This window comes from Dipodomys merriami, unplaced genomic scaffold, assembly GCF_024711535.1.
Source record: "Dipodomys merriami isolate MVZ:Mamm:240054 unplaced genomic scaffold, mDipMer1.0.p SCAF_71, whole genome shotgun sequence".
NCBI lineage: Eukaryota > Metazoa > Chordata > Mammalia > Rodentia > Heteromyidae > Dipodomys > Dipodomys merriami.
The window spans coordinates 604,137-627,842 of NW_027206302.1; the positions used below are offsets into that span (position 1 = coordinate 604,137).

Here is a 23,706-nt window from a genome sequence, read left to right on the forward strand (position 1 = left end):
GTGATCTTGGGGCTTGAATGCAAGACCTGGACACTGTTTCTGAGTGTTTTTGCTCAAGGCCAGTCCTCTACCACTTGAGCCACATTCCTACTTCTGGATTTTTGGTGGTTAACTGGAGATAAGAGTCTCATGGAGGACTAGGAAGGTGGCTCAGTGGTAGAGTGCTTGCCTTGCATGCACGAGGCCCTAGGTTCAATTCCTCAGCACCACATAAGCAAGAAAAAAGAAAAAAGCCGGAAGTGGCGCTGTGGCTCAAGTGGTAGAGTGCTAGCCTTGAGCTGAAGCGCTGAGGGACAGCACCCAGGCCCAGAGTTCAGGCTCCACGACCAGAACCAAAAAAAAAAAGAGTCTCATGGACTTTCCTGCCCGGGCTGGCTTTGAAGTGCAATCCTCAGATCTCAGCCTTTTGTGTAGCTGAAATTCTAGTTATGAGCCTAGGTTATTGGTTATTTTGGAGATGGAGTCTCAGACTTTTCTGCTCAGGCTGACTTTGAAAAGAGATCTCTGGATCTCAGCCTTGTGTAGCTAGAATTACAAGTGTGAGTCATTTTTAAAGTTATTTCTAGATTACAGAATATCTGAGTCTGGGTAGTTGATAATGCATTTGACATATAGTTCTGAAGCTGGAAAGACTAAATGTGGTGCTGGCATTAGATGTGAGCCTTTGTGCTGCCCTTGTTCCATGGCAGAAGGGCAAGAGAGAGCTCGACTTGGGGTTTCTTTTTTTCTTTTTCAGGGCTCGAACTCGGCATGGGCACTGTCCCTCAGCCTCTTTGTACTCCAGGTTAGCACTCCCCCACTTGTACCACAGCACCACTTCCAGTTTTTGAGTGATTAATTGGAGAGAAGAGTCTTTTTTTTGGGGGGGGGGGTCTGGTCATGGGGCCTGAACTCTGGGCCTGGGCGCTGTCCCTCAGCTCTTCAGCTCAAGGCTAGCACTCTACCACTTGAGCCACAGCACCACTTCCAGCTTTTTTCTTTTTGCTTATGTGGTGCTGAGGAATCAAACCCAGGGTCTCAGACATGCAAGGCAAGCGCTCTACCACTGAGCCTCCTTCCCAGCCCCCTGGAGAGAAGAGTCTTAACGAGGACTTTTCTGCCTGGGCTGGCTGCAAACCGTGATCCTCAGATCTCAGCCTCCTTAGTAGCTAGGATTACAGGTGTGAGCCTCCAGTGCCCCACTCAGACTGAATTTTATAACAACTTACTCCCTATATGTACAATGGAATTCTATGCCTCCATCAGAAAGAATGGCATCACCCCATTATTAGGAAATGGAAAGACTTGGAAAAAATTATACTAAGAGAAGTAAGCCAGGCCCAAAGAAACATAGGTCCCATGGTTTCCCTTATTTGCAATAACTAGTACATGTCTAGGACAAGCAAAAAAGTCAAAAGCTATGTACACATGACCATATAAGATGATGTTAAGTGAAATGAACCCCAAGACGGGGACAGAAGTATCTTTTTCTTTCTTGCTATTGTTTTTAACGTGTTTATAATGCACTATGTGATTCTCTTGTTTCTCTTGTATGTTCTTCCCCATGGTATAACCCCAGTTTTTCACTGTATCTGATTCCTGTGTCCTGCATCTTGTATATATATTTTTATAATTTGGGGAGGGGAAGGGATATAACAAAATACTTAAATAAAGATATAGATTGACCTATTGTAACAATGAGATGTACAAGACACTATGTTGAAAACGAACTTTACAATTTGGAGGTGTGGGGGGAGGGAGAAGTTGGGGAGCTGGGGAGGGAAGGGATGGTAGGGGAAAAACAGGAGGAAGTAACAGTGCTGGATAGGAAATGTACTCGTTACCCTACTCATGTAACTGTTAACTCTCTGTACAGTATTTTTACAACAACTTACTCCCTTGATAACTCACTTCTGTGATTATGAAATTTATCCATCCATGAGGGCAGAGCCCTTGTGACCTCATGACCTCTTATTAGGATCCGACCTCCCAACACTGTTGCACATGTGATTAAGTTTCTAAAACATAAACTGAAAAATACATTCAAGTATCCACCTACACGGAAACAAAAACCAGATCACAGCCAAGCATTGGTGACCTATACCTGTAATCCTAGCTACTCAGGAGGCTGAGATCTGAAGATCTCAAAGCCAAGTCAAAGCCAAGCCTAGGCAGGAAAGTCTATGAGACTCTTATCTTCAATAAACCACCAGAAAACCAGAAGTGGCCCTATGGCTCAAGTGGTAGAGTGTTCACCTTGAGTTGAAGAGTTGCGGGACAGCGCCAGGCCCCTAGTTAAAGCCCCACGACTGATTGGAAAAACAAAACAAAACAAAACTAGATCACAGAAGCATATAACCTTTTATTTTTATTTATTTTTCTTTTTTTTTTGGCAGTTATGGGGCCCGAACTCTGGGCCTGGGCTCTATCCTTGAGCTCTTTAGCTCAAGGCTAGTGATCTACCATTTGAGCCACAGCACACTGCTAGCTTTTTCTGCTTATGTGGTGCTGAGCAATTAAACCCAGGGCCTCATGCATGCAAGGCCACCCTACCACTGAGCCACCTTCCCAGCCCGAATATAACCTTCTATATTGCCCGATGCTACACTGAAATGATTCCATCCCCACCCAGGAAAACTGTATCTTTTTAGAGTGAGCTTTGCTCTCTTGCTGCCTATCTGCTTTGTCTCTGCTGTCACCGGCCTTCACCGTGAAGCTGAGTGTCCACATCCCCTACGCCTACACCTCTGAAGATGGAATTTGTAAAGGTTGAGGTGGGGAGTTGTGAAAGAATGATACAAATCTTCCAACTAGCCTGAAAACAATCTGGCACCATCCCTGGCTCAACCCAGGTATCTGGGGATCATTTCTCAGGCCTGGTTTGGTATAAACTGTCTTTCCTGAATGTGCAGGCTGTGTGTAGTTGAGCCAAGAAAAACCTACCTCCCAACCCAGAGGCAGATGCCACGGCCCCCACGCAAGCTCTAAAACATCTGCACCTGCGACTGGGGTGAGGCATCCCCACTGAGGCCTGAGAAGGCTTCTGCTGGATTCTGACCAGGGTTCATGATGGGGACTGGAGCTGCCCAAAGAGGTGCAGGGAGGCCCATCGCAGAGGGTATTTGTCCCTGCCCTTGAGATGCTTTCCCTGCGTGACCTGGAGGGAGGAGTCAGCTGAATTCCTGGGGAGCGCTTAGTTCAAGTTGTGATTCCCAGGCTGTCTTGACTGTGGCCTGCTTTGGCAACACCATGTGGTCTGCAGAGTCCACCATGCCCACCTCCAGTGATAATAAAGGGCTAAAGAGGCAGAGAATGATAAAGTTGTAATGCAGCAAATACACAGGCCAACCATGAGCAAAAGCTTCTGAAAAGCAAATAAAAACTCCTAAAAGGCGTGGGGAAGGTGGCTCAGTGGTAGAGCGCTTGCCTTGCATGCATGAGGCCCTGGGTTCAATTCCTCAGCACCACATAAGCAAAAAGAAAAAAGCTGGAAGTGGTGCTGTGGCTCAAGTGGTAGAGCGCTAGCCTTGAGCTGAAGAGCTGAGGGACAGCGCCCAGGCTCAGAGTTCAGGCCCTACAACCGGACCAAAAAAAAAAACTCCTAAAAGTAATTTTATAAGTAGGTTAGCAACATAGAAGCAATTAAGAACAGGATATCTCTCTTGTGTAGAAGTTAAATCTAAATTATAGATCTATAATACATTTACATGGTCATACGCAGATATACACAAACACTGACTAAAGTATGGTATATGCAGGGGATGATTCCAATGGTGTAACTCTTTTAAACAGCTAGCCCATAGTTTAGCAAAATGAATATCAGGAAGCTGATGTTCAGAGTACAACTATTTAAAGATAACAATAATAATAAGTTTTTTTTTAAAGCACTACTGCTGCACGTAGCTTACAGGAGTCTGTGTTGCAAACAAGAAAACTGGCTTCTTAGCAAGCTTACCCAAGAGGAATTTATGAAAAGATATCAAGTAACAGGATGTCACTCACTGCCCTCTCCAGAACTGCTTGCCTGCAGCCTTCCCTTGTGCAGAGCATTTTCTTCCAGTTTGGAGTCTGGCTTGAGTGTCTCTGCCTGCTGACCTGTGACCGGGTCCTAGCTGTGAGGAGGACCAGCACGGGGAATCCAGTTTCTGCATTGGGAAGGTGGGACTCGTTAGGTGGAAAGAAACCCAGTATAGGAAGGGTGTTCACAGGGTGCTCAGAAAAGCACAACAAATATCTTCAGTGCTAACAGAAAAACGCCCTTCCTGAGAATTGCAGGAATTCCAGATCTTGGCCTGGCACATACCGGGGACTTTTGCAGTATTGTTTAGTGATGATAGCCATCACCCTTCTGTGCAGAATAGAGAATTAACATTTTCAATGGACTCTTGTACAAGACCATTTTTTGCTTATCAGTGCCAAATGTATAGCCCCAAATAACTAACTTTATTCCTTGTTTCTTGGAAAAATGAAATCTTACGCAATTATCAAAACCAAAGAAAACGTGTATTTGGCATCCATTTATGACACGTTTGGAAATTCTTCCCCTCTTCCACTGGGACAGAGACTTTTCTGTGAGAAATACAGATTTAAAGAACTGAGCAAATAAAAGTAGGGACATTTCCAGGGTACTGTTGAGAGACCTCTGGACATCTAAGGACTCAAAAGTCAGGAGGCCCTGGCCCAGCAAGAGACATTAGGTAACTATACAGTCAGTAACAAGGAAAGATGTGAGCCAAGGCAGAGCTTTAGTGTGGATCTTACATTCCCCCAGAGACCCTTATGTTAAAGGATTGGCTCCTAGGACGGAGTCATTGGGAAGTGATAGAACCCGAATCCTTAGGAGATGGAGCCTGGCAGGAGGAAGTTAGGTCACTAGAGTTGTACTTTTTAAGGGACCTTGATTTCTTTCTTCTGCTTCCTGGCTATGAGGTGGGTGGTTATTTGAACCCCTACCAGAGGTTTAAAGTAGTGAATCCATTAGATCATAGACTGGAACCTCTAAAACGAATAGGCAAATGACCCTTTTCTCTCACTCTTTTTTTGTTGGTCATGGGGCTTGAACTCAGGGCCTAGGTGCTGTCCCTGAGCTCTTCAGCTCAAAGCTAGAGCTCTCCCACTTTGAGCCATAGCTCCACTTCGGGTTTTCGGGTGGTTAATTGGCGATAAGAGTCTCATGGGAACTTCTCTGCCTGGGCTAGCTTTGAACCATGATCCTCAGATCTCAGCCTCCTGAGTAGCTAGGATTACACATGTGAGCAACCAGTGCCCAGCAACCCTTTTCTTTTTATAGGCTAATTATCTCAGATGTTGTTAGAGTGACAAAAAGCAACTAACACAGATACCATGAAGCAGGTTAACTAACTTGTTCAAGGTCTCAAAAAGTAAGAAAGGCAACATTTGAACCATGGCTGTTAAATTCCAAAGCTGACTTTTTGCTACTCCTCTGTCAAGAAAGCTGAGAAGTCTTTGATCAATTAGCTTCCTTGTATATAAGCAATGATGCAAAATGTATCCAGATATGTCAGATAAACTGAAAATTTCTAGAGTCTTTCAAAGGTGTTACCTCTGGTTTGAGATTTAAGATTTGTAGTGTGTCTGTGTGTGTATTAGTACTAGGACTTGAACTAAAGGCCTAAGCATTATCCCTTAGCTTTTTTGCTCAAGATTCATACTCTACCACTTGATACCCAGCTCCACTTTCAGCTCTCTGGTGGTAAATTGGAAATAAGAGTCTAACAGGCTTGATGCTGGAACTTCTTTCAAACAAGTTCACACAGTCAGGATTGGAGCCTCATCTGTTTCTTTCAAAGCCCGTGAAGTTAGATTGCCGCCCCTGAAATTGGGGTCTTCCTTGGATACCAGTTCGGATGATTACCCATGGGGCTGGCTGATGTGATAGTATTGAAGGGAGAGTAAAATTTGAGGTGTTTTTGGAAAACAAACACAGATTAATTGGTGGAATGTTGTGTAATCACTGACAGTAATTACTAGGAAGAAAGCATCATCATAATTCTTGAATTGGTTATGTGATAGAATTGCAAATACAAAATTGAATTTTTTCTTTTCTTTTCTTTTTTGTCAGTCATGGGGTCTGAACTCTGGGCCTGGGCGCTGTCCTTCAGCTCAAGGCTAGCGCTCTACCACTTGAGCCACAGCACCACTTCAGGCTTTTTCTGCTTATGTGGTACTGAGGAATCAAAGCCAGGGCCTCATGCATGCAAGGCAAGCACTCTACCACTGAGCCACCTTCCCAGTCCCACAGAATTGAATTCTTACTTGAATTTATGTTATTATTACCCTAATAGCTTGTACATGTACTTCTCGATCACAAGCCATATGCCAGACTTATTTCTCACTATATACATGAATTGCCTTCTTATCTAATCTTCGAGAAAGCCCCAGTACCTACAGCAGGAAATATTATGAAGGTCTATTCTGTAAGCAGGACAGCCAAGACTGGGAGAGGTTAAGTAAGTTGTCCAAAGTTACTCAGTTAGTGACAGAGTTAGGATTTCAGCTACAACCATTTGACTTGGAGCCCAGGTTCTTAACTGCTTTAGAACTTGCCCTTCAGTATGTAAAATAAGTGGACAGGAAAATAGTTGTATCCAGATGATAGGATTATGACAACTTCTCATTCCTTTTATTCCCAAATAATGACTTGTTATTTTCTAGGAATACATTTTAATAGTGATTAATTCGAAAGCAAGCAAAGAAAATCACACTTGACTGTGATCCTGCCTTCCTAACTTACCATAATTTTGTTTTGCTATATTTGATTTGGAATTTCCCTGTGTCCTCAATGCACTTGCATTGGTTAAACAGTGCCATTGAGCACACAGGAGTAGCCCTGACCCCTGGAAGGTACTATGTAGCCAACGCTTGCCTTGATCTGGCAGTCCTCCTATCCCAGCCTCCCAAGTGCTGAGATTACATAGTGCACACCACTATGCCCAGGGAAAAAAATGAACAAATTTAGTGTATGAGACTGCTTGTTGAAATGTTATTAAGAATAGTTTAATATTAGCATAAGACAAATAGGAATCCACACTTTGACACAGATAACTACTCTGAGCCTCAGCTTTGACCTTGAATAATAGCAATAACAGCACCACTGGAGAAAATCATTGTAGGAAATAAGTCAGACAATGTTTGGATTGACTCTGGAGTACCTGTCACATTGTCGGGTAAATAAAGAGTATAACATTTCTATATTTACCTGGCTGCTTTGTTATTATTTCTTGGATGAACTGCCTGTTCATGTCCTTTCCTCATTTCTTTATTGGCCATCTTGATTTTACAGCATGTTATAGCCAAAGGCTAAGAATGTTTTGGAAGGGTCTCAGTGAAGGGAACTGCAGAGTGGAGACTTTTTCCCTGTGACTCTAATGATGCTTTTCTTCTTGTGCAAGGAGTATTTTGCCTCTGGTCAGTGTGGACTTTCATTTTCCCCTATCTTCTTCATTGCCTTAAGAAAATCTCATCTGCTTTAAGATGGCAGGTTTTAGAAGAGCTGGCTCCCCCTGGACAGGTAACTAACTTCAAACTGAGGATATCTTTCTCTGCCAGTATAGTTGCTTTCTGTGAGAAGGGACTGCGGCTGTGACAGGTCTGCGTGATACATGTGCCTCTCCTCAGTCCTGTGTTACTGCCCAGCTCATCAGATAGTTGGTCCTCCTGTGAAAAAGGGTGAAAGGTGGAAGGGCCTCTTAGATAGTGACACAGGCAGGAACAGCCCAAGTGACCAAGAGGAACGGCAGCCTGGGTAGATGGTTGGGTCTGCAGGACAGGAGTAGCTTTAGGAGTAGACCCCTGCTGCTCTTGTCTTGATAAGGCAGAATCTGTCTTGGAGAGGGCAGAATGGTGCCTGTCTTAGTCACACAGATAGAGCAGAGAGGAAGATGGTAGGTGGGAAGCTTGGGACTGGTAAAATGGTAAAAAAAATTCTCTGCTTTTGAGAAAAAAAAAATTGTGTGTGTGCCAGATCTAGGGCTTGGACTCAGGGCGTGGGCACTGTCCTTGGACTTATTTTTGCTCAAGGCTGGCCCTCTACTACTTGAGCCACTGCTCCACTTCTGGATTTTTGGTGGTTAATTGGAAATAAAGAGTCCTCATATTTTCCTGCCCCTGCTGGCTTTACACTGTGATCCTCAGATCTCAGCCTCCTGGGCAGCTAGGATTATAGGCATGAACCACAGGCACCTGGCTTCTGAGAAATCTTTTATGTCTCTAGGTATTCTCTAGCTAATGTAGAGCTTGGTGGTCATTTTAAACATATCCCGGAGGCAGTTTGCCCTCAGGATATTTTTCTTATGACCTTAGCGTTCAGGCTAAGTTGCTGATTCTTTTTTTTTTTTTTTAATTCTTATGGCTTTGCTTACAGACTTAGTTAACAGATAGAGATACCTTTAACAGTTGAGAAAAAGTATTAGGAGCTGGGTGCCGGTGGCTCACGCCTGTAATCCTAGCTACTCAGGAGGCTGAGATCTGAGGATCATAAGTCAAAGCCAGCCCAGGCAAGAAAGTCCGTGAGACTTATCTCCACTTAACCACCAGAAAAACAGAAGTGGCGCTATGGCTCAAGTGGTAGAGTGCTCACCTTGAGCTGAAGAGCTGAGGGACAGTGCCCAAGACCAGAGTTCAAACCCCCCAACCAACAAAAAGAAAAGAATAGAAAAAGTATTAGGGTATGATGGGTCCATAATAATATCCTGTCTTTGGAAAATCTCTTCATCTTTAAATGAAGCAAAATGCTCTAAGTCTTCCAAAGAAAGTAAGAAGAACATAAGAATCTTTAGTGATGGTGAATCCTAGGGGGATTTAGACTGTTGTATTTTCTTTACCTAGACAATGGGGATACTTGTTCCTGGTTTGATGTGGGGGTAAAATGGACATGGAAAGCTGGGAGCCAGTGGCACATGCCTGTAATCGTAGCTGCTTAAAATAAGGCTGAAATCTTTGGGACCATGGATCAAAATCAGCCCAGGCAGAAAATTTACTAGACTCCTTCTCCAAAATAACCAGCAAAAAGTAGGTAGAAACCAGGGGAAAAAAAAGTGGTAGAACATCAGCCAAGTAAGTGGAAGGTCCTGAGTTTAAACCCTGGTACTGGCAAAACAGACAGGACATGGAGCTGGTATGGTGGCTCTCTTCTGTAATCATAGCTACTTGGAAGGCCAAACTTGAGAGATGACTGTTAGAGGCCAGTATGAGAGAAAAAGGTTGTGAGATTCCATCTCAGCCAGTAAAAAGCAGGGTCTGGTGGTGGCCTGCTCATCATCCCAGCTGCGTAGGAATGTTGAACTCAGGGATTTCATTCCAGGCTGGCTCGAGCAAAAAGAGGCTCCCTATTAGAAAAATAATAGCAAAAGTGAAAAATGGGTGGAGGTTTGACTCAAGGGGTCTGAGAATCCTAATTAAGACCTTGGGTTCAATCCCCTGATTGCCAATAAAAAGCGGAAGGCAGTTGCTTTCCAGTGGTTCTGAGTGTAGTCTCGGGAGCTCTCTAGGTGACGGGGTGGCAGCATCAGTTTCAACATAGGTTATAGACAGGATCCCGTCCTGCCCTTGGAAAGACAACCCCCAGTGGACAGTGTCTCCCATGGGCAGATCTGCCTCTGACCTGTTTTACATCAGCCAAGTCAGCCTATAGCAGGGGTCAGAGCCCTCCAGTGCTGTCACTGAACTTGTGGAAAGGTCCCCAAGACTCTCTGGTCCCTGTTAGGCCGAGATTTCTCATCTTTCTCCTTTATGTCCAGGAGCCATGTAAGGTTTGGTGAGGCTGGGGCCTTAAGTCTGCTCCTGCTCCAGAGAGCTGGGCATCTTTGGGCTGACTCCTCACTGTGTTTCTGGAACATTCTGATGCCTTCCACCTTCAACTGCCTTCTGCTTGTCTCCCCACCTCCCCCACAAGTCCCTGGTCCTAGCTGCAGTGAGAACCCCTGCCTGGTGCTGGAACCACTGGTCAGTAGTTTGATGGTCACAGTTGGCACTTTCTTGCTTTTCTCTTCCTGTTAGAATCTGGTGCATTTTGGCGATCCGTGGTAGCAGGAAGCCAGGAGCTGCCAGTCTGGCCCCAGGAATTCACTCATCATTGTTCCTGTCTCCACTTAGTCCTGCCAGTCAGCCTTCCATTCACTTAAAGATCAGAGGCTTTGTATAGTTCTGGGACTCCAGGCAGATGGGAGAGGAAGGCTGTTTGTAAAGCAGAGCTTGGAAAAAACCATGCACCCCTGAAGGGTTTCGACTCCAACTAAAAAGGCTGCATGCTCAATAGGATCAATTTCATTAACGTGCCACCTCAGCTTCAGGGAGAAGGAGGGAAAGCTTGCTTAAATACAACCCCTAGGTGAGCTCCCAGATTGGGAAGCATCAGGAAGTAGTGCTGCGTGTGGGGTGTTGTTTGGTTGTCTCTAGATGTGTCCCTTTAAAACAATGGCAGCTCTGGGAACTAGCTTTCCAGTGAAAGGATCTCAGCCTTCTCCCCTCTTTCTATAAGTACTAAATTCCTTTCTGACTCCACTCACCTCCTATTTCCCAGGGCAAAAAGGAAGTGAGTGTTTGCTTTTCCAGCAAGGTCACAGATCACCTGACCAAGTCCTCTAACAGCTGGAAAGCTGACCAGGCTGTACTGAATTCACAGGAATCAGCTCCATTCCAGCAGCCCAAAGCTGGCTTTGTGGAGGGAGCTGGACCCAGAAGCATGCCTAGGAAGGGACCGAGCACCCAGCTTGTTTGCCAGCTGTTGTCTCCTGAAGCTCTGATCCAGCTGCTCTAATGCAGACCAACACCAGCGACACTTGCAGGGAAACATGGCAGTGGAGTTGAGGAGACTGTGCGAGTGCATTCTTTATGGAGCTAGCTCTTGAGCTGGAGGTGAGCCCACTGGAGAAATCCTTGACAGAACCCAGTTAGGAGTTCATCTCTCCTCTGGTGGCTGAACTCCAGCTCCCTCCCCCCCCCCCCCTGCTAAGCAGTGGCTGTCAGATGCCTTCTGCTGCTTAGCAGGGAAAACATTTCCACTTGGAAGCTTGAGGTCCTGGGATGGGAATGGAAGCTCTCCTCATCTCATCAGGATCCGTCCCAGGTATGGGTGATCTCTCTCTCTCTCTCTCTCTCTCTCTCTCTCTCTCTCTCTCTCTCTCTCTCTCTCTCTCTCTCTCTCTCTCTCTCTCTCTCTCTCTCTTTAGGAAAGAGCGCTTTGTCTCAGCAAGGGATCCTGCAGGTATTGGCAAGGGCTGCTGTTTGGTGTGCTACCTGGCTAAATATTTGACTTTGTGAGGTTGAATTCTCTAAGAATGCTCATGGCAATGAAACGGTGCATTGAGCCAAGCTCTCTTTTTTTCAAGGAAATCCAAGGTGCTATTTATTTTGGCATGCAGCCTGTTCTGAGATGAAATATGGCATTTTATTATTGCAGAATAAAGAAGGGTTTGAAGAGAACAAAAATGCAGAACCAGGTTTTAGTTTCAGGATAAAGGAAGGAAAGTATACTTCTTTATACTTGAATTTGAGGTTAGATGAGGTTGAAAATAGCATTACAAAGGGAGTAAGCGTGGAGAGAGGGAGTGTGTGGGCTGACCTGGGGAAATCCGTGCTCCTGGATGTGGTAATTCCGTACAGACACTCCGCTGCCAACACATACGAATTCACTGCCTTGGGGGATTTGATGGGCACCTGGGGCCCTACCGTTGGAAAGAACTTGGGAAATGCAAGCATCCTGCCCCTGATTAACTAGGAAACTTTGGATTGACTGCATAATCTCTTTGTGCCTTAGTTTTCTCATTTGTGACTTGTCCAAGTTTCTTTAAGTGAGAGAGAAGTGATACCTAGTACGTGGTTCCCAGAGTAAGTCAGGAGCACCATCTGAAGATGGACTATTTTCTTTTCTTCCTTTCTTCATTTAAGAACCATGAACTGAGTTAGGTGCTGGTGGCTCTGACCTGTAAACCTAGCTACTCTGGAGGCTGAGATCTGAGGGTCACAGTTCAAAGCCAACCTGGACAGGAAAGTCTGTGAGACTACAAAAAAAAAAAGCTGGAAGTGGTACAGCACTAGCCTTGAGCAAAAAGCTCAGGGACAGCACCCAAACCCTGAGTTCAAGCCCTAGGACAGGTAAAAACAACAACAAAACCCCCATGAACTGCATGTCTAACATGTTTAATTTTATTTTATTATTTGGAGTGTTGGTAGTGGAGCTTAAACTCAGGACTTCATGCTCTTACTTCGCTGTCCTATTTTTGGTTTGGGGGCTTAAACTCAGGGCCACAGTATCCCTTCTGGTTTCCTGGTGGCTAACTGGAAATAAGAGTCTCTTTATGGACTTTCCTGCCCCGGCTGGCTTCAAACTGAGGGATCTCAGCCTCCTGAGCTTACAGGAATGAGTTACGGGATTACAGGCATGAGTCACTAGTGCCCAGTGCATCCTTTTCTTTTCTTTTATAAAGATACTGTACAGAGGGGTTATAGTTACATGAGTAAGGTAATGAGTATATTTCCTATCGAGTATTATTATCCCCTCCTTTGTTTTTCCCCTACTATCCCTTCCCTCCCCAACTCCCCAACTCCTCCCCCCACCAAGTTGTAAAGTTGGTTTTCAAGATAGTGTTCTTGTAAGTCTCATTGCTACAATAGGTCAACCCGTATCAGTATTTTGTTATTTTCCTTCCCCTTCCCAAATTAGAAAAATATATATACAAGATGCAGGGCACCGGAATCAAATACAGTGAAAACAGGGGTTATCCCATGTGGGGAAGAACGTAAGGGATGGAAGGGGGAAAAAAAAAAGGAAGAAAATGTTATACTAAACTATTTTCCTATTTTCTTTTCCTTAAATTAAATTAGTAGTAAAATACTAGAAAAAAAAAAGGAACAAAACAAACACATAGTACATTAAAAACAACAACAACAAAGAAAAAAAACCTCTTGTGTCCCTATCTTGGGGTTCATTTCCCTTAGCATCATTTTTTTTTTTTGGGTCCGGTAGTGGAGCCTGAACTCTGGGCCTGGGCGCTGTCCCTCAGCTCTTCAGCTCAAGGCTAGTGCTCTACCACTTGAGCCACAACACCACTTCCGGCTTTTTTCTTTTTGCTTATGTGGTGCTGAGGAATCGAACCCAGGGCCTCTCAGTGCAAGGCAAGCGCTCTACCACTGAGCCACCTTCCCAGCCCATTAGCATCACCTTATATGTTCATATGTACATGGATTTTGACTTTTTCTGCTTGTCTGGTAAAATTATCCTATACATATACTAGTTATTGCAAATAAGGGAAACCATGGGACCTATGTTTCTTTAGGTCTGGCTTATTTCACAGTTCACCCTTTTCTTTTCTTCTTTCTTTCTTTCTTTCTTTCTTTCTTTCTTTCTTTCTTTCTTTCTTTCTTTCTTTCTTTCTTTCTTTCTTTCTTTCTTTCTTTCTTTCTTTCTTTCTTTCTTTCTTTCTTTCTTTCTTTCTTTCTTTCTTTCTTTCTTTCTTTCTTTCTTTCTTTCTTTGTCAGTCGTGGGGCTTGAACTCTGGGCCTGGGCGCTGTCCCTCAGCTCTTCAGCTCAAGGCAAGCGCTCTACTGCTTGCGCCACAGTGCCACTTCTGGTTTTCTAGTGCTTTATTGGAGATCAGAGTCTCATGGACTTTCCTGCCCGGGCTGGCTTTGAACTGTGATCCTCAGATCTCAGCCTCCTGAGTAGCTAGGATTACAGGCGTGAGCCACCAGTGCCAGGCTTCAGTGCACCCTTTTCTAAGGCTTGCTTGAGGCTGTCAACCTTGCCCTGTCTACCAGAGTCACCCATCACAGCTGCAGATGTGGGAGCCCGGAGAGAGACTGCCAAACCCCCTGCTTCGAAGAGACCCCTGTTTACCACAGAGCCATCCTCCCGCACCCCATGCTTCTCCCACATCTGCTGACTTTGTGGCCATACTTAATACCAAGACCACCCACCAACACTTGCATCTTCATTACCCAGTGTCCTCTCTGCTTCAGCTCTGTGCCCCACAAACTTGAGTACTTGGTGGTTAAGTACTCGTTGCTACCTAAGTGAGATCCTCGATGTTGGCATTCGTGTTGCAGATGTGCCTCTCTTTCTGGGCCTCCATTAGGTCTTCACAGGGATAGGTTCTGTGGCCACTGTGTGGGGAAAGGATTTGGAGAGGCCAAGGCGGGGAGCAGGGCTTCAGCTCTGGAGGCAGACCCAGCTTAGACCCAACTTTCTGTTGAGGGAACCTTAGAATGTCTCTCTCTCACTTGGCTGGCTTAATAGTTTTCTTCTCTGGTTACTTGCTTTGCTCCCCTGCTCCCCACTCAAAATTGCAAGGGTCACTCCTCACCTTCCTTCCCTGTTTTCTCAATCCATCCCTCATGCCTGGTCCACGTCTCTGGTTTGGAATTCAGTGTCCAGCATGTTGGGATTCCTGAGGTGACCCTGCTTCTGCTGCTGGGGTGGCCGCATAGGATTCGTTATTCTGATGTGGGTGGGGTGACCAATTGCCTGGGCGATTTATTGAATGGTGGCAGGAGCTAGGTGGTTTGCCATTTGAAGGGAGTCCCAAGAATGGGTTAAAATTTGGGGAGGATGTTTGGTCACACCTTAAGATCTACTAACTCGGAGTGGGGGCAGCCTCCTGTATGGATGGACACTGCTACCCTCTGGCCACCTGCACTTCCTTTCAGTAATGGGCTGGAAGAATGGCCTTGCAAGTGCAAGGCCCTGAGTTCAGACGCCAGTACTACAAAATAACGATCTGAAGTCACCAGTAAATAACAGGGTGGCCATTAAGCTGAAGAGCTCAGGGATAGCGCCCTAGAGTTCAAGCCCCACAACTGACAAAAATAAATAAATAAATAACAGGGCATTGTCAGTCCTTGCAGTAGCTTGTGCCTGGTGTTTGATCGGGAAGCTACAGATCATCAATGGCTACTCTAGTCTAGCTTTTACATACATGGGATTATAATTACCTACCAGGTTTTGGGGGGGAAAAGTGAATGATGTGAAAGAGCTGGTGCTGGTTGTCAGAAATCCTGGGTCTGATTCTAGCCCCATCACTAATGTAATGAGACCTTGGGCAGAGTACTTTACAGCCTCAGTTTCCTCATCTCCAAGTGAGGAAGTTGGATGAAATACCTTCCTCTTCCCTTTTCCCTTCCCCTGCCTTTGCTTTCCTTCCTCTCTGCTAGTATTGGGGTTTCAACTGGGGGCTTCGGTCGTTTAGCATTTTGGCTCAAGGCTAGTGCTCTGACCCTTGAGGCACAGCTCCACTTCTGGCCTTTTTTTTTGGGGGGGGGGGTGGCGGTAGTGCTGATCCTGGAGCTTGAACTCAGGGCGGGCTCTGGGTTTTATCCCTGAACCTTTCGGCTCAAGGCTAATGCCCTACCACTTGAGCCACAGCTCCACTTCCAGCTTTTTTTTTTTTTTGGTGCTTAAGATAAGAGTCTTGCTGGGCACTGGTGGCTCACGCCTATAATCCTAGCTACTCAGGAGGCTGAGATCTGAGGATCACGGTTCAAAGCCAGCCTGGGCAAGGAAAGTCCGTGAGACTCTTACCTCCAAGAAAACTGGAAGTGGCACTATGGCTCAAGCTGTAGAGCGCTTGCCTTGAGCTGAAGAGCTGAGGGATACTGCCCACGCCCAGAGTTCAAGCCCCACAACCAACAACAACAAAAAAAAGTAAGAGTCTCTAGGCTTTCCTGCTTGGGCTGGCTTTAAACCATAATCCTCAGATGTCAGCCTCCTGCATAGCTAGGATTACACGCATGAGCCACCAGCATCCGGCTCTTTGGTGGTTAATTGGAGAAGAGTCCGTGGACTTTCCCTGTCTAGGCTGGCTTCTTGATCTCAGCATCTTGAGTAGCTAAGATTACAGGCATGAGCCACAGGCACCCAGCTCCAAGTGCCTTCTTTTCATGTCAACATCTCATAAAGACATACCCAGAGGTGGGCTCTAAGATCATGCTGTTCATCTCCTTCTTTGGAGAGCTCAGGAGCACCCCTGGGCGAGAAGCAGGGGTGGATGTCACTTTCTTCAGTGTTGTTTCCTCAAGGCTGACTTATTCTAGTTCTCATGAGTCTCTCTGTTTCTCTCCTTTCTTTCAGAACTCTCCAAATATTTTTCCAGACTTTGTGGATGAAGACTGCCTGAGAAACTGAAGTTGTGTTCTTAAAGATGGAGAAGACAGATGGTAGGCAGGCTGCTTTCTTTTCTTTTCTTTTTTCTTTTTGTCAGTTGTGGGACTTGAACTCGGGGCCTGGGTACTGTCCCTGAGCTCTTTAGCTCAAGGCTAGTGCTCTACTAGACACTTGAGCCATAGCACCACTTCCCGTTTTTTGAATGGTTTATTGGAGGTAAGATTCTCAGAGACTTTCCTACCCAGGCTGGCTTTGAACCGTAATCCTCAGATCTCAGCCTCTTGAGTAGCTAGGATTACAGGTGTGAGCCACCAGCGCCTGGCAGGCAGGCTGCTTTCTATGCCCTGGTTTGAAGAGGCACTTTGGAAAGGGAGGGTTACTGCAAACCATTGAAATAGCCATGGAAAGGGCTGCGGGAAGGGGGCTTTCTCCATGGAGGCAGTGCCAGGAAGCCCAAACCCTACATTATAAAAAAAAAAAATTGTTTTTGGGTCCGGTCATGGGGCCTGAACTCTGGGCCTGGGCGCTGTCCCTCAGCTCTTCAGCTCAAGGCTAGCGCTCTACCACTTGAGCCACAGCACCACTTCCGGCTTTTTTCTTTTTGTTTATGTGGTGCTGAGGAATCGAACCCAGGGCCTCAGGCATGCATGGCAAGCGCTCTACCACTGAGCCACCTTCCCAGCCCCTATAAAATATTTTTATATTTTATGAAATACAAAATCCTGGACTTGTGTAGTCTTCAGACATTTTTTTTTCTCATTTCATCCAAGCACCAAGAAAGAAACAGGGTGCTCTTTCCTTGAACTCTGGGCCTGGGCACTGTCCCTGAGCTCTTCAGTTCAAGACAAGTGCTCTACCACTTGAGCCACAGCCCCATTTCCCGTTTATTATTTCTTAAAAGGTTATGTGGATTGGCAGGGTCAGTATTCTAGCTTAGGCTAGCTCGGCTGTTCTGTTTTGGGTCTATTCCTATGATCTTCTGGGTGGCTTGGCTAGGGCTGAATGGTTTGGAATGGCCTCACTCCTATGCTAATTGGACCAGCAGTGTCAGGCTTGGCTAAATGGCACCTTTCATCCAGGGGCTTGTTCACCCATGGTGGCAGAAGGATTCAGGCACAGCAGAAACAATCTCATTGGGCAACCAGTGTTCAAATGCCTGCATGTGCCACATTTGCTGTTCCCCTCTGGGCAAAGCTGATCACAAGGCCAGTCCCATGGTTAAGGTAGTATAGGAATACCAGAGGGAAGGAGTGACATTGTACTCTGTACCTGACTTACATAATTACACCTTTACAATAACAATAGAAAAATTAAAAAATAACTAAGGAGCCAGGCATTGGTTGCTCATGCCTGTAATCTAGCTACTCAGATCTCAGGATCAAGGTCTAAAGGAGCACTTGGTTTGGAAAGCCAGCCTGGGCAAGAAAGTCCATGAGACTCTTATCTCCAATGAATTACACCCCTCCCCCCCAAAAAAAGCCAGAAATAGAGCTGAGGCTCAAGTGGCAGAGCACTAGCCTTGAGTGACAAAGCTAAGGGACAGCGACTACACCCTTAAGTCCAAGCCCTAGTGCCAGCACAGAAAAACAAAAAAGCCAAACAAAACAAAAAAGAAGTAGAGGAAAAGGAGGAAGATGGAGAAGGGTGGAGGAGGATTCACAAGGTAGGATGTGGCTATCATCTGGTCATCAGCCCTCCTACCTGTTAAAGGGTAAACTGGATGAAGTCATCCAAGCAAGCTCACAACTCCTGTCCTACACAAATCAACCATTTCCGCAGAGTCCTTGCTTCATCCATTATAGATTAAAAAAGCAATAATATCCAAGGATGTTCCCTCATTATTTTGCATTACTAAGTGACTGGAAGTCATTCACCCTTGTTTGTTTCAGAGAGGGGCTGGGCCAAGGCCCCACTGAGAGGAATGACAACTTTGCATGGTTTAGCATGATTAACATAACTATCACAGATACCACAGCATTGAGACTCAGCCCCCAACAAACTAGAGCCTGCAGACCCACTCATCTTCCCACTCATCTTTTCATGAGCCACCCCTTCAACAAATATCAAGCCAACCACTGTTTCTTACCTGGCACAGAATTAAGACCAACCTGCATATCCTTGAAGAATGGCCAGTCTAACAGTGTGGGCTTATACCAGCCCATAGGATATAAAAGAATGGAAGTATTGAAAGATTCTCAAGGGTAACTTATGAAGACAAGTGATGAATGGAAGGGGAAGTATGGCTCAAGTGCTAAGAGTGCCAGCCATGAACAGGAAAAAACACTTAGCAAGAATGCAGTCCTGTGTTCAAGCTCCAGCTAACCCTTATCCCCTCCACACACATACATGTGATGGAACTTTGGCTCTGGACACATTTTTGTCATTGCTAAAGAGCCCTTGAGTATCCCACCCCTGAGCCAAGGTTACATCTGTTGGCTATCCCCGATCCTGGGTTCTGTGATGGAATGTGGCCCCATAGTTGTAGGCTCCAGGCCTGGTCTCCATCTTGGTCCCTGGGCATCATGAGGGAAGAATAACAGGAGATGAATCCCAGTACCATGAGAGCCCTTAGTCTTCAGTTCTGTCTAACTCCTCTTACTCCTCTAAGGACAGCCAGGCATTTATTCATTACCACAGAGATAAGTCTCTAGATTATCTGACTCAAATTCCTCTATAGGCCTAAAGTCCCCTTAATGTTCACTAAATATTCAGTGGTTGTTTCCCCTGCCCCCTCATTCTCTCAGGGATGAAAGAAAGAAAGAAAGAAAGCCATTTGTTAAGTACTGTCCTTAAGGATGACCCTCATTTTCCAGAAAGATTAAAAAAAAAAAAAAAAGCCAAAAGTGGTGCTGTGGCTCAAGTGGTAGAGCGCTAGCCTTGAGCAAAAGAAGTTCAGGGACAGTGCCAGGCCCAGAGTTCAAGCCCTATGACCAGCCCCCCCCCCCAAAAAAAAAAAACAGAACTAAGAAGACATTGCACATAAATTTATCAAGTAATAACTGTTTAGTTTAGCACATGTCTCCGTGAATCTTCCCTCATCCATTCCAGGAAATTTGCTGAAGGTCAGACCCCGATTTCTCGACGTCTGATCAATGCTTGTTCAGGATCACCCATGGTCAGGAATCAGGAGAGCCCCTTATCCCTCTCGTGTTATATGGCCCTGACTGGCACAGGACCCAGGGAGCAGACACCGGCTACAGCTCTGCCTCTTGCTTTTTTCCAAATGTATTGCCACATATTTCAAGAGCCTGCCTTTCTCCCTAGAGAGCTGCCTTTGCGGTGCATTTCTGGAAGTTCCCACAGAGCACCAGTGCCTGGGGGTGGGGAGGAGAGGGAAGGACTGTCATTCTGCCATCTCCCTTCACTGGTCCCCACTCAGCATCCTCAAGATTGCTGCTGTCCGAGTGGCTACCTACAATAGCTGGAAAAAGACACCCTTCAGCCACAGCTTTTCACAGACTGAGATAGAGAAGAAAAGGCAATGCTTTTTTCACATTTTGGCCTTTTGAAGGCATTCATCTAATTCCTATTCTTCCTGGCTTTTGTGGGGTCATTTTCTCTTATTCCATGTTTCCCATCTCCTTCAGAAACTTAAATATAAATAGCTGCAATTCTCTTTCTCTCTATAAATGTCCCTAATGGATGCTTTCACCTGCTGCACTTCATTTTTGCCCTTCAGGATGACTAGCCTTCTTCCTTCTTAGGGTCTGTGAGTAGTATTTAGGCTGATCTCTGTGTTTGTAGGTCTTTCTCAAAGGCCTACAGATCAGCTGTGCCTTCAAGAAGTTTCTAGTAGCTATGAGCTACCTTACTTTTTTCTTCTCTGTCTCTCCTGTTATTCCTTGGGCTCTCATTCCCCCTGGAGCCTGTGGTCTTCATAGAGTTTAGTGTTTCAAGGAGAAAGTCCTGAGTAAGTCCTCGCCTGCCCCATGCAGAATCAACCTGCCAAAGTGTAGCATGCATCTACTCCATGCCCTGTTCCCTGACAGTAACAGTCACTCTGTGAGTTAGCTTGTTATTATCTCCACCTTTCAGAAGGAGAAACCAAGGCACACAAGTAGAAGATGACAGGTAGGATTCAAATCTAGCCAGCCTGACCAAGTGTGTGTTGGATTATCTTATTGGAATTTCATTTCCAACAAAGACAGTTATCCTACCTCCCCCCAGTAGCTGGAATGGCAGGTGTGAAACACCACATCTAGCTCTAAATCTGCCCTCTCTTATTTGAAGCTATTATTGTGTTTGTGCTCTAGACTTTCTCCCAGAAGCAACCAGGCAAATTGGTGTATTTCTCCTGAACAGAGCAGTAAGCAGATAAATAATGTAGTCTTGTCCTTGCCTTCTGAGTCATATATAAATCTCTCTATTTAATAAACAGGTCTCTCTCTCTCTTTCTCCCTCCTCCCCCTCTCTCTCAGTTTGCCTGTCCTTTGATGCAGGAGGCTTCTGAGTGAGCCCAGAGGCTTATGCGTGTGGCTCACACTTGCAATCCTAGCTACTCAGGAGGCTGAGATTTGAGAATGGAGGTTTAAAACCAGCACAAGCAGAAATGTCTTTGAGACTCTCCAGTTGACTGCCAAAAAACCAGAAGGGAAGCTGTGGTCATGGTAAAGTACCAGCTTGAGATACAGTGCACACAGGCCCTGAGTTGAAGCCCCAGTATGATTTTATATATAATATATATATATATATATATATATATATATATATAGAGAGAGAGAGAGAGAGAGAGAGAGAGAGAGAGAGAGGGAGATAGGTAGGTAGGTAGATAGATACGTTCATACATACATATGTACATACATACATAGATAAAACTGATCCTGTTCCCTTCATTGCCTTTAGTTTCTCTCACCTAGCCAAGTCAGCAGTCTCCCAACTGGTACCCTGCCTCTGGTTTATTCTTCTAATCCTTTGCAAGAATTTTTTTTTGAACTGGATATGGTGTCATATCCCTGTGATCTCAGAACTCAGGAGACAGAGGCAGAAGGATCTCAAGTTTAGGGCTGGCATGAGGGACTTAGTGAGATCCTGTCTCAAAACAGAACAGCAATAAAAGAATGCCCAATTTGAGATCCCATTTAATCAAGACACACCCTTGTTTAAAACCCTTCCATGGCTCCTACTACCTAGAGAATAAAGTCAAAGCTCTCTTTAAGATGCATATAAATGACGTCTGGATTTGATGCGGGTTAACTTTTCCTCCTTTTTTGCCAGTCATGGGGCTTGGATTCAGGGCCTGGGTACTGTCCCTGAGCTTTTTGCTCAAGGCTAGCACTCTACCTACCACTGGAGCCATAGCACCACTTCTGGCTTTTTCTTTTCTTTTCTTTTCTTTTTTTTTTCTTGTGGTCGGTCGTGGGGCTTGAACTCTGGGCCTGGGTGCTGTCCCTGCGCTCTTCAGCAAAAGGTGAGTGCTCTACCTCTTGAGCCACAGCGCCACTTCTGGTTTTCTAGTGGTTTATTGTAAATCAGAGTCTCATGGACTTTTCTGCCCGGGCTGGCTTTGAACCATGATCCTCAGATCTCAGTCTCCTGAGTAGCTAGTATTACAGGTGTGAGCCACCGGCGCCCAGCTACTTCTAGCTTTTTCTGTTTATATGGTTCTGTGGAATCAAACCCAGGCAAGCACTCTACCACTAAGCCACATTCCCAGTCCTAACCTTTCCAATTTTATCTTTCTCTACTCTTCACCCTTGTGTATCACACTTTAATTTCTGTCTGATCAACTGTATTTATAGAATCCTGGAATCCTATCAATTTTATACCTCGGAGTCTGCACATTCTCTAACATCATCTACAGTATCTGTTCTGGTTATTTGTGTAATAGCCCACCTTGAAACTTTGTGGCCTACCACAAAAATTATGGATACAGACCCATTGGAGTAGTCCACATGGGGGTGTCTCTTGTAGTTGAAGTCAGATACTGGCTGGTGACTTATATTCACACATGCATCTTGGGTAAGATGACCAGAAAGCTGGAGCCTGGCTAAGCATCTTTCTCCCTTTCTCTATACCTTCTGTCTTGGGGCTGTTGTCAGTGTGGTTCCCCCCCCCCTCCTCTTCTTCTTTTTATTTTTGGGTCCGGTCGTAGGGTCTGAACTCTGGGCCTGGATGCTGTCCCTTAGCTCTTCAGCTCAAGGCTAGCCCTGTACCACTTGAGCCACAGCACCACTTCCAGCTTTTTTCTGCTTATGTGGTGCTGAGGAATTGAACCCAGGGCCTCAGGCATGCGAGGCAAGCGCTCTACCACTGAGCCAACTTCCCAGCCTCCTCCTCCTCCTCCTCCTCCTCTTCTTCTCCTCCTTCTCCTTCTCCTTCTCCTTCTCCTTCTCCTTTTTCTTCTTCTTCTTCTTCTTTTGCCAGTCCTGGGGCTTGAACTCTGGGGGCTTGGGTACAGTCCCTGAGCTTCTTTTTGCTCAAGGCTAGTGGTCTCCCACTTGAGCCACAGCTGTACTTCAGGTTTTTCAGTGATTAATTGGAGATAAGAACCTCAAAGACTTTCTTGCCTGGGATGGCTTTGAACCTGGATCCCTACATCTCACCCTCCTGAATAGCTATGATTAATTACTGAATTAATAATCACTGAATTACTGCTATTTTATAATTTGGCAAGATAGAGCCAATCCCTTAGACTCAAGCTATCAGTCAATAAAACTTCTGGAGCATCTGGAAGTAAATCTTAGAAGTTGATTTTCATTCTAAAACCTTCTGTCTGTATTTTCAGGCTTCCACAAATATAATAACCAAAATATTGAGCATGTAGCAAATAAAAATGTTCATTATGAAGTAGCACTGTACCAAGCACCTTGTATTCATTATTTAATTAATTAGGCCCCACAATGATCTTATGTATTAAAGATGTTGAAATGTGTGAGACTAAGTAAGCTCCTCAAGGCCACATAACAGTGCTATAGACTAATGTTTAGAATCTGTACTATTTATATATTTACTTTTGCACTGGTACTGGGCTTAGACTCAGAGCCTGGGCACTGTCATTTAGCTTTTTTTTCTCAAGGCCTGCACTCTACCGTTTGAGCCATGTTTCTATTTTTGGCTTTTTGGAGATAAGCGATTCCTAGACATTCCTGCCTAGGCTGGTTTTGAACTGTGCTCTTTAGATCTCAACCTCCTGAGTAGTGAGTTATAGGTGTGACCCACAGTGCCCTTTATTTATTTATTTATTTATTTATTTATTTGGAAATAGGGTCTCACTTGAACTCATGAGCCTCCTGCCTCAGTTTCCCAAGAGTTGGTATTAGAAGTATGCACTACCAGTGTGGATTATAATCTGTATTAAAAAAAATTTTATTGTAAAGATACTATACAGAGGGTTACAGTTACATGGGTATAATCTGTATTTAAATCTTATCCCGAACACAGCTTTTTCAGAGCAGGTCAGCAGAGTATCACAGAGGTAATGAGGGGTGTCACACAGGAATGCTGGAAGAAAAGAGGTCTATTGTGTCCCCAGTGTCTTGTGTGGGATCAGCAGGTGGACACTGTGAGGAGATCCATAGTAACAATGCACTGGAGACTAATCTCACCACCATGTCCCCTCATACTTCAGGGTGCCCTGGAAAGTCATGGGGCCCATGCCCCTCAGAAGGTGT

General features: G+C 45.2%; 1 protein-coding gene across 1 annotated transcript in view; it reads left to right on the forward strand.

Annotated features, from left to right (window-relative positions):
* The window catches only part of Kank4 (KN motif and ankyrin repeat domains 4), a 76,902-nt gene that overhangs the window by 23,258 nt on the left and 29,938 nt on the right, over positions 1 to 23,706 (forward strand). Inside the window, exon 2 of the mRNA XM_070008726.1 lies at positions 16,064 to 16,149. Within this exon, the coding sequence (XP_069864827.1) occupies positions 16,134 to 16,149 (16 nt within the window). The 5' untranslated portion in view covers positions 16,064 to 16,133. The remainder of the gene's footprint in view (positions 1 to 16,063; positions 16,150 to 23,706) is intronic.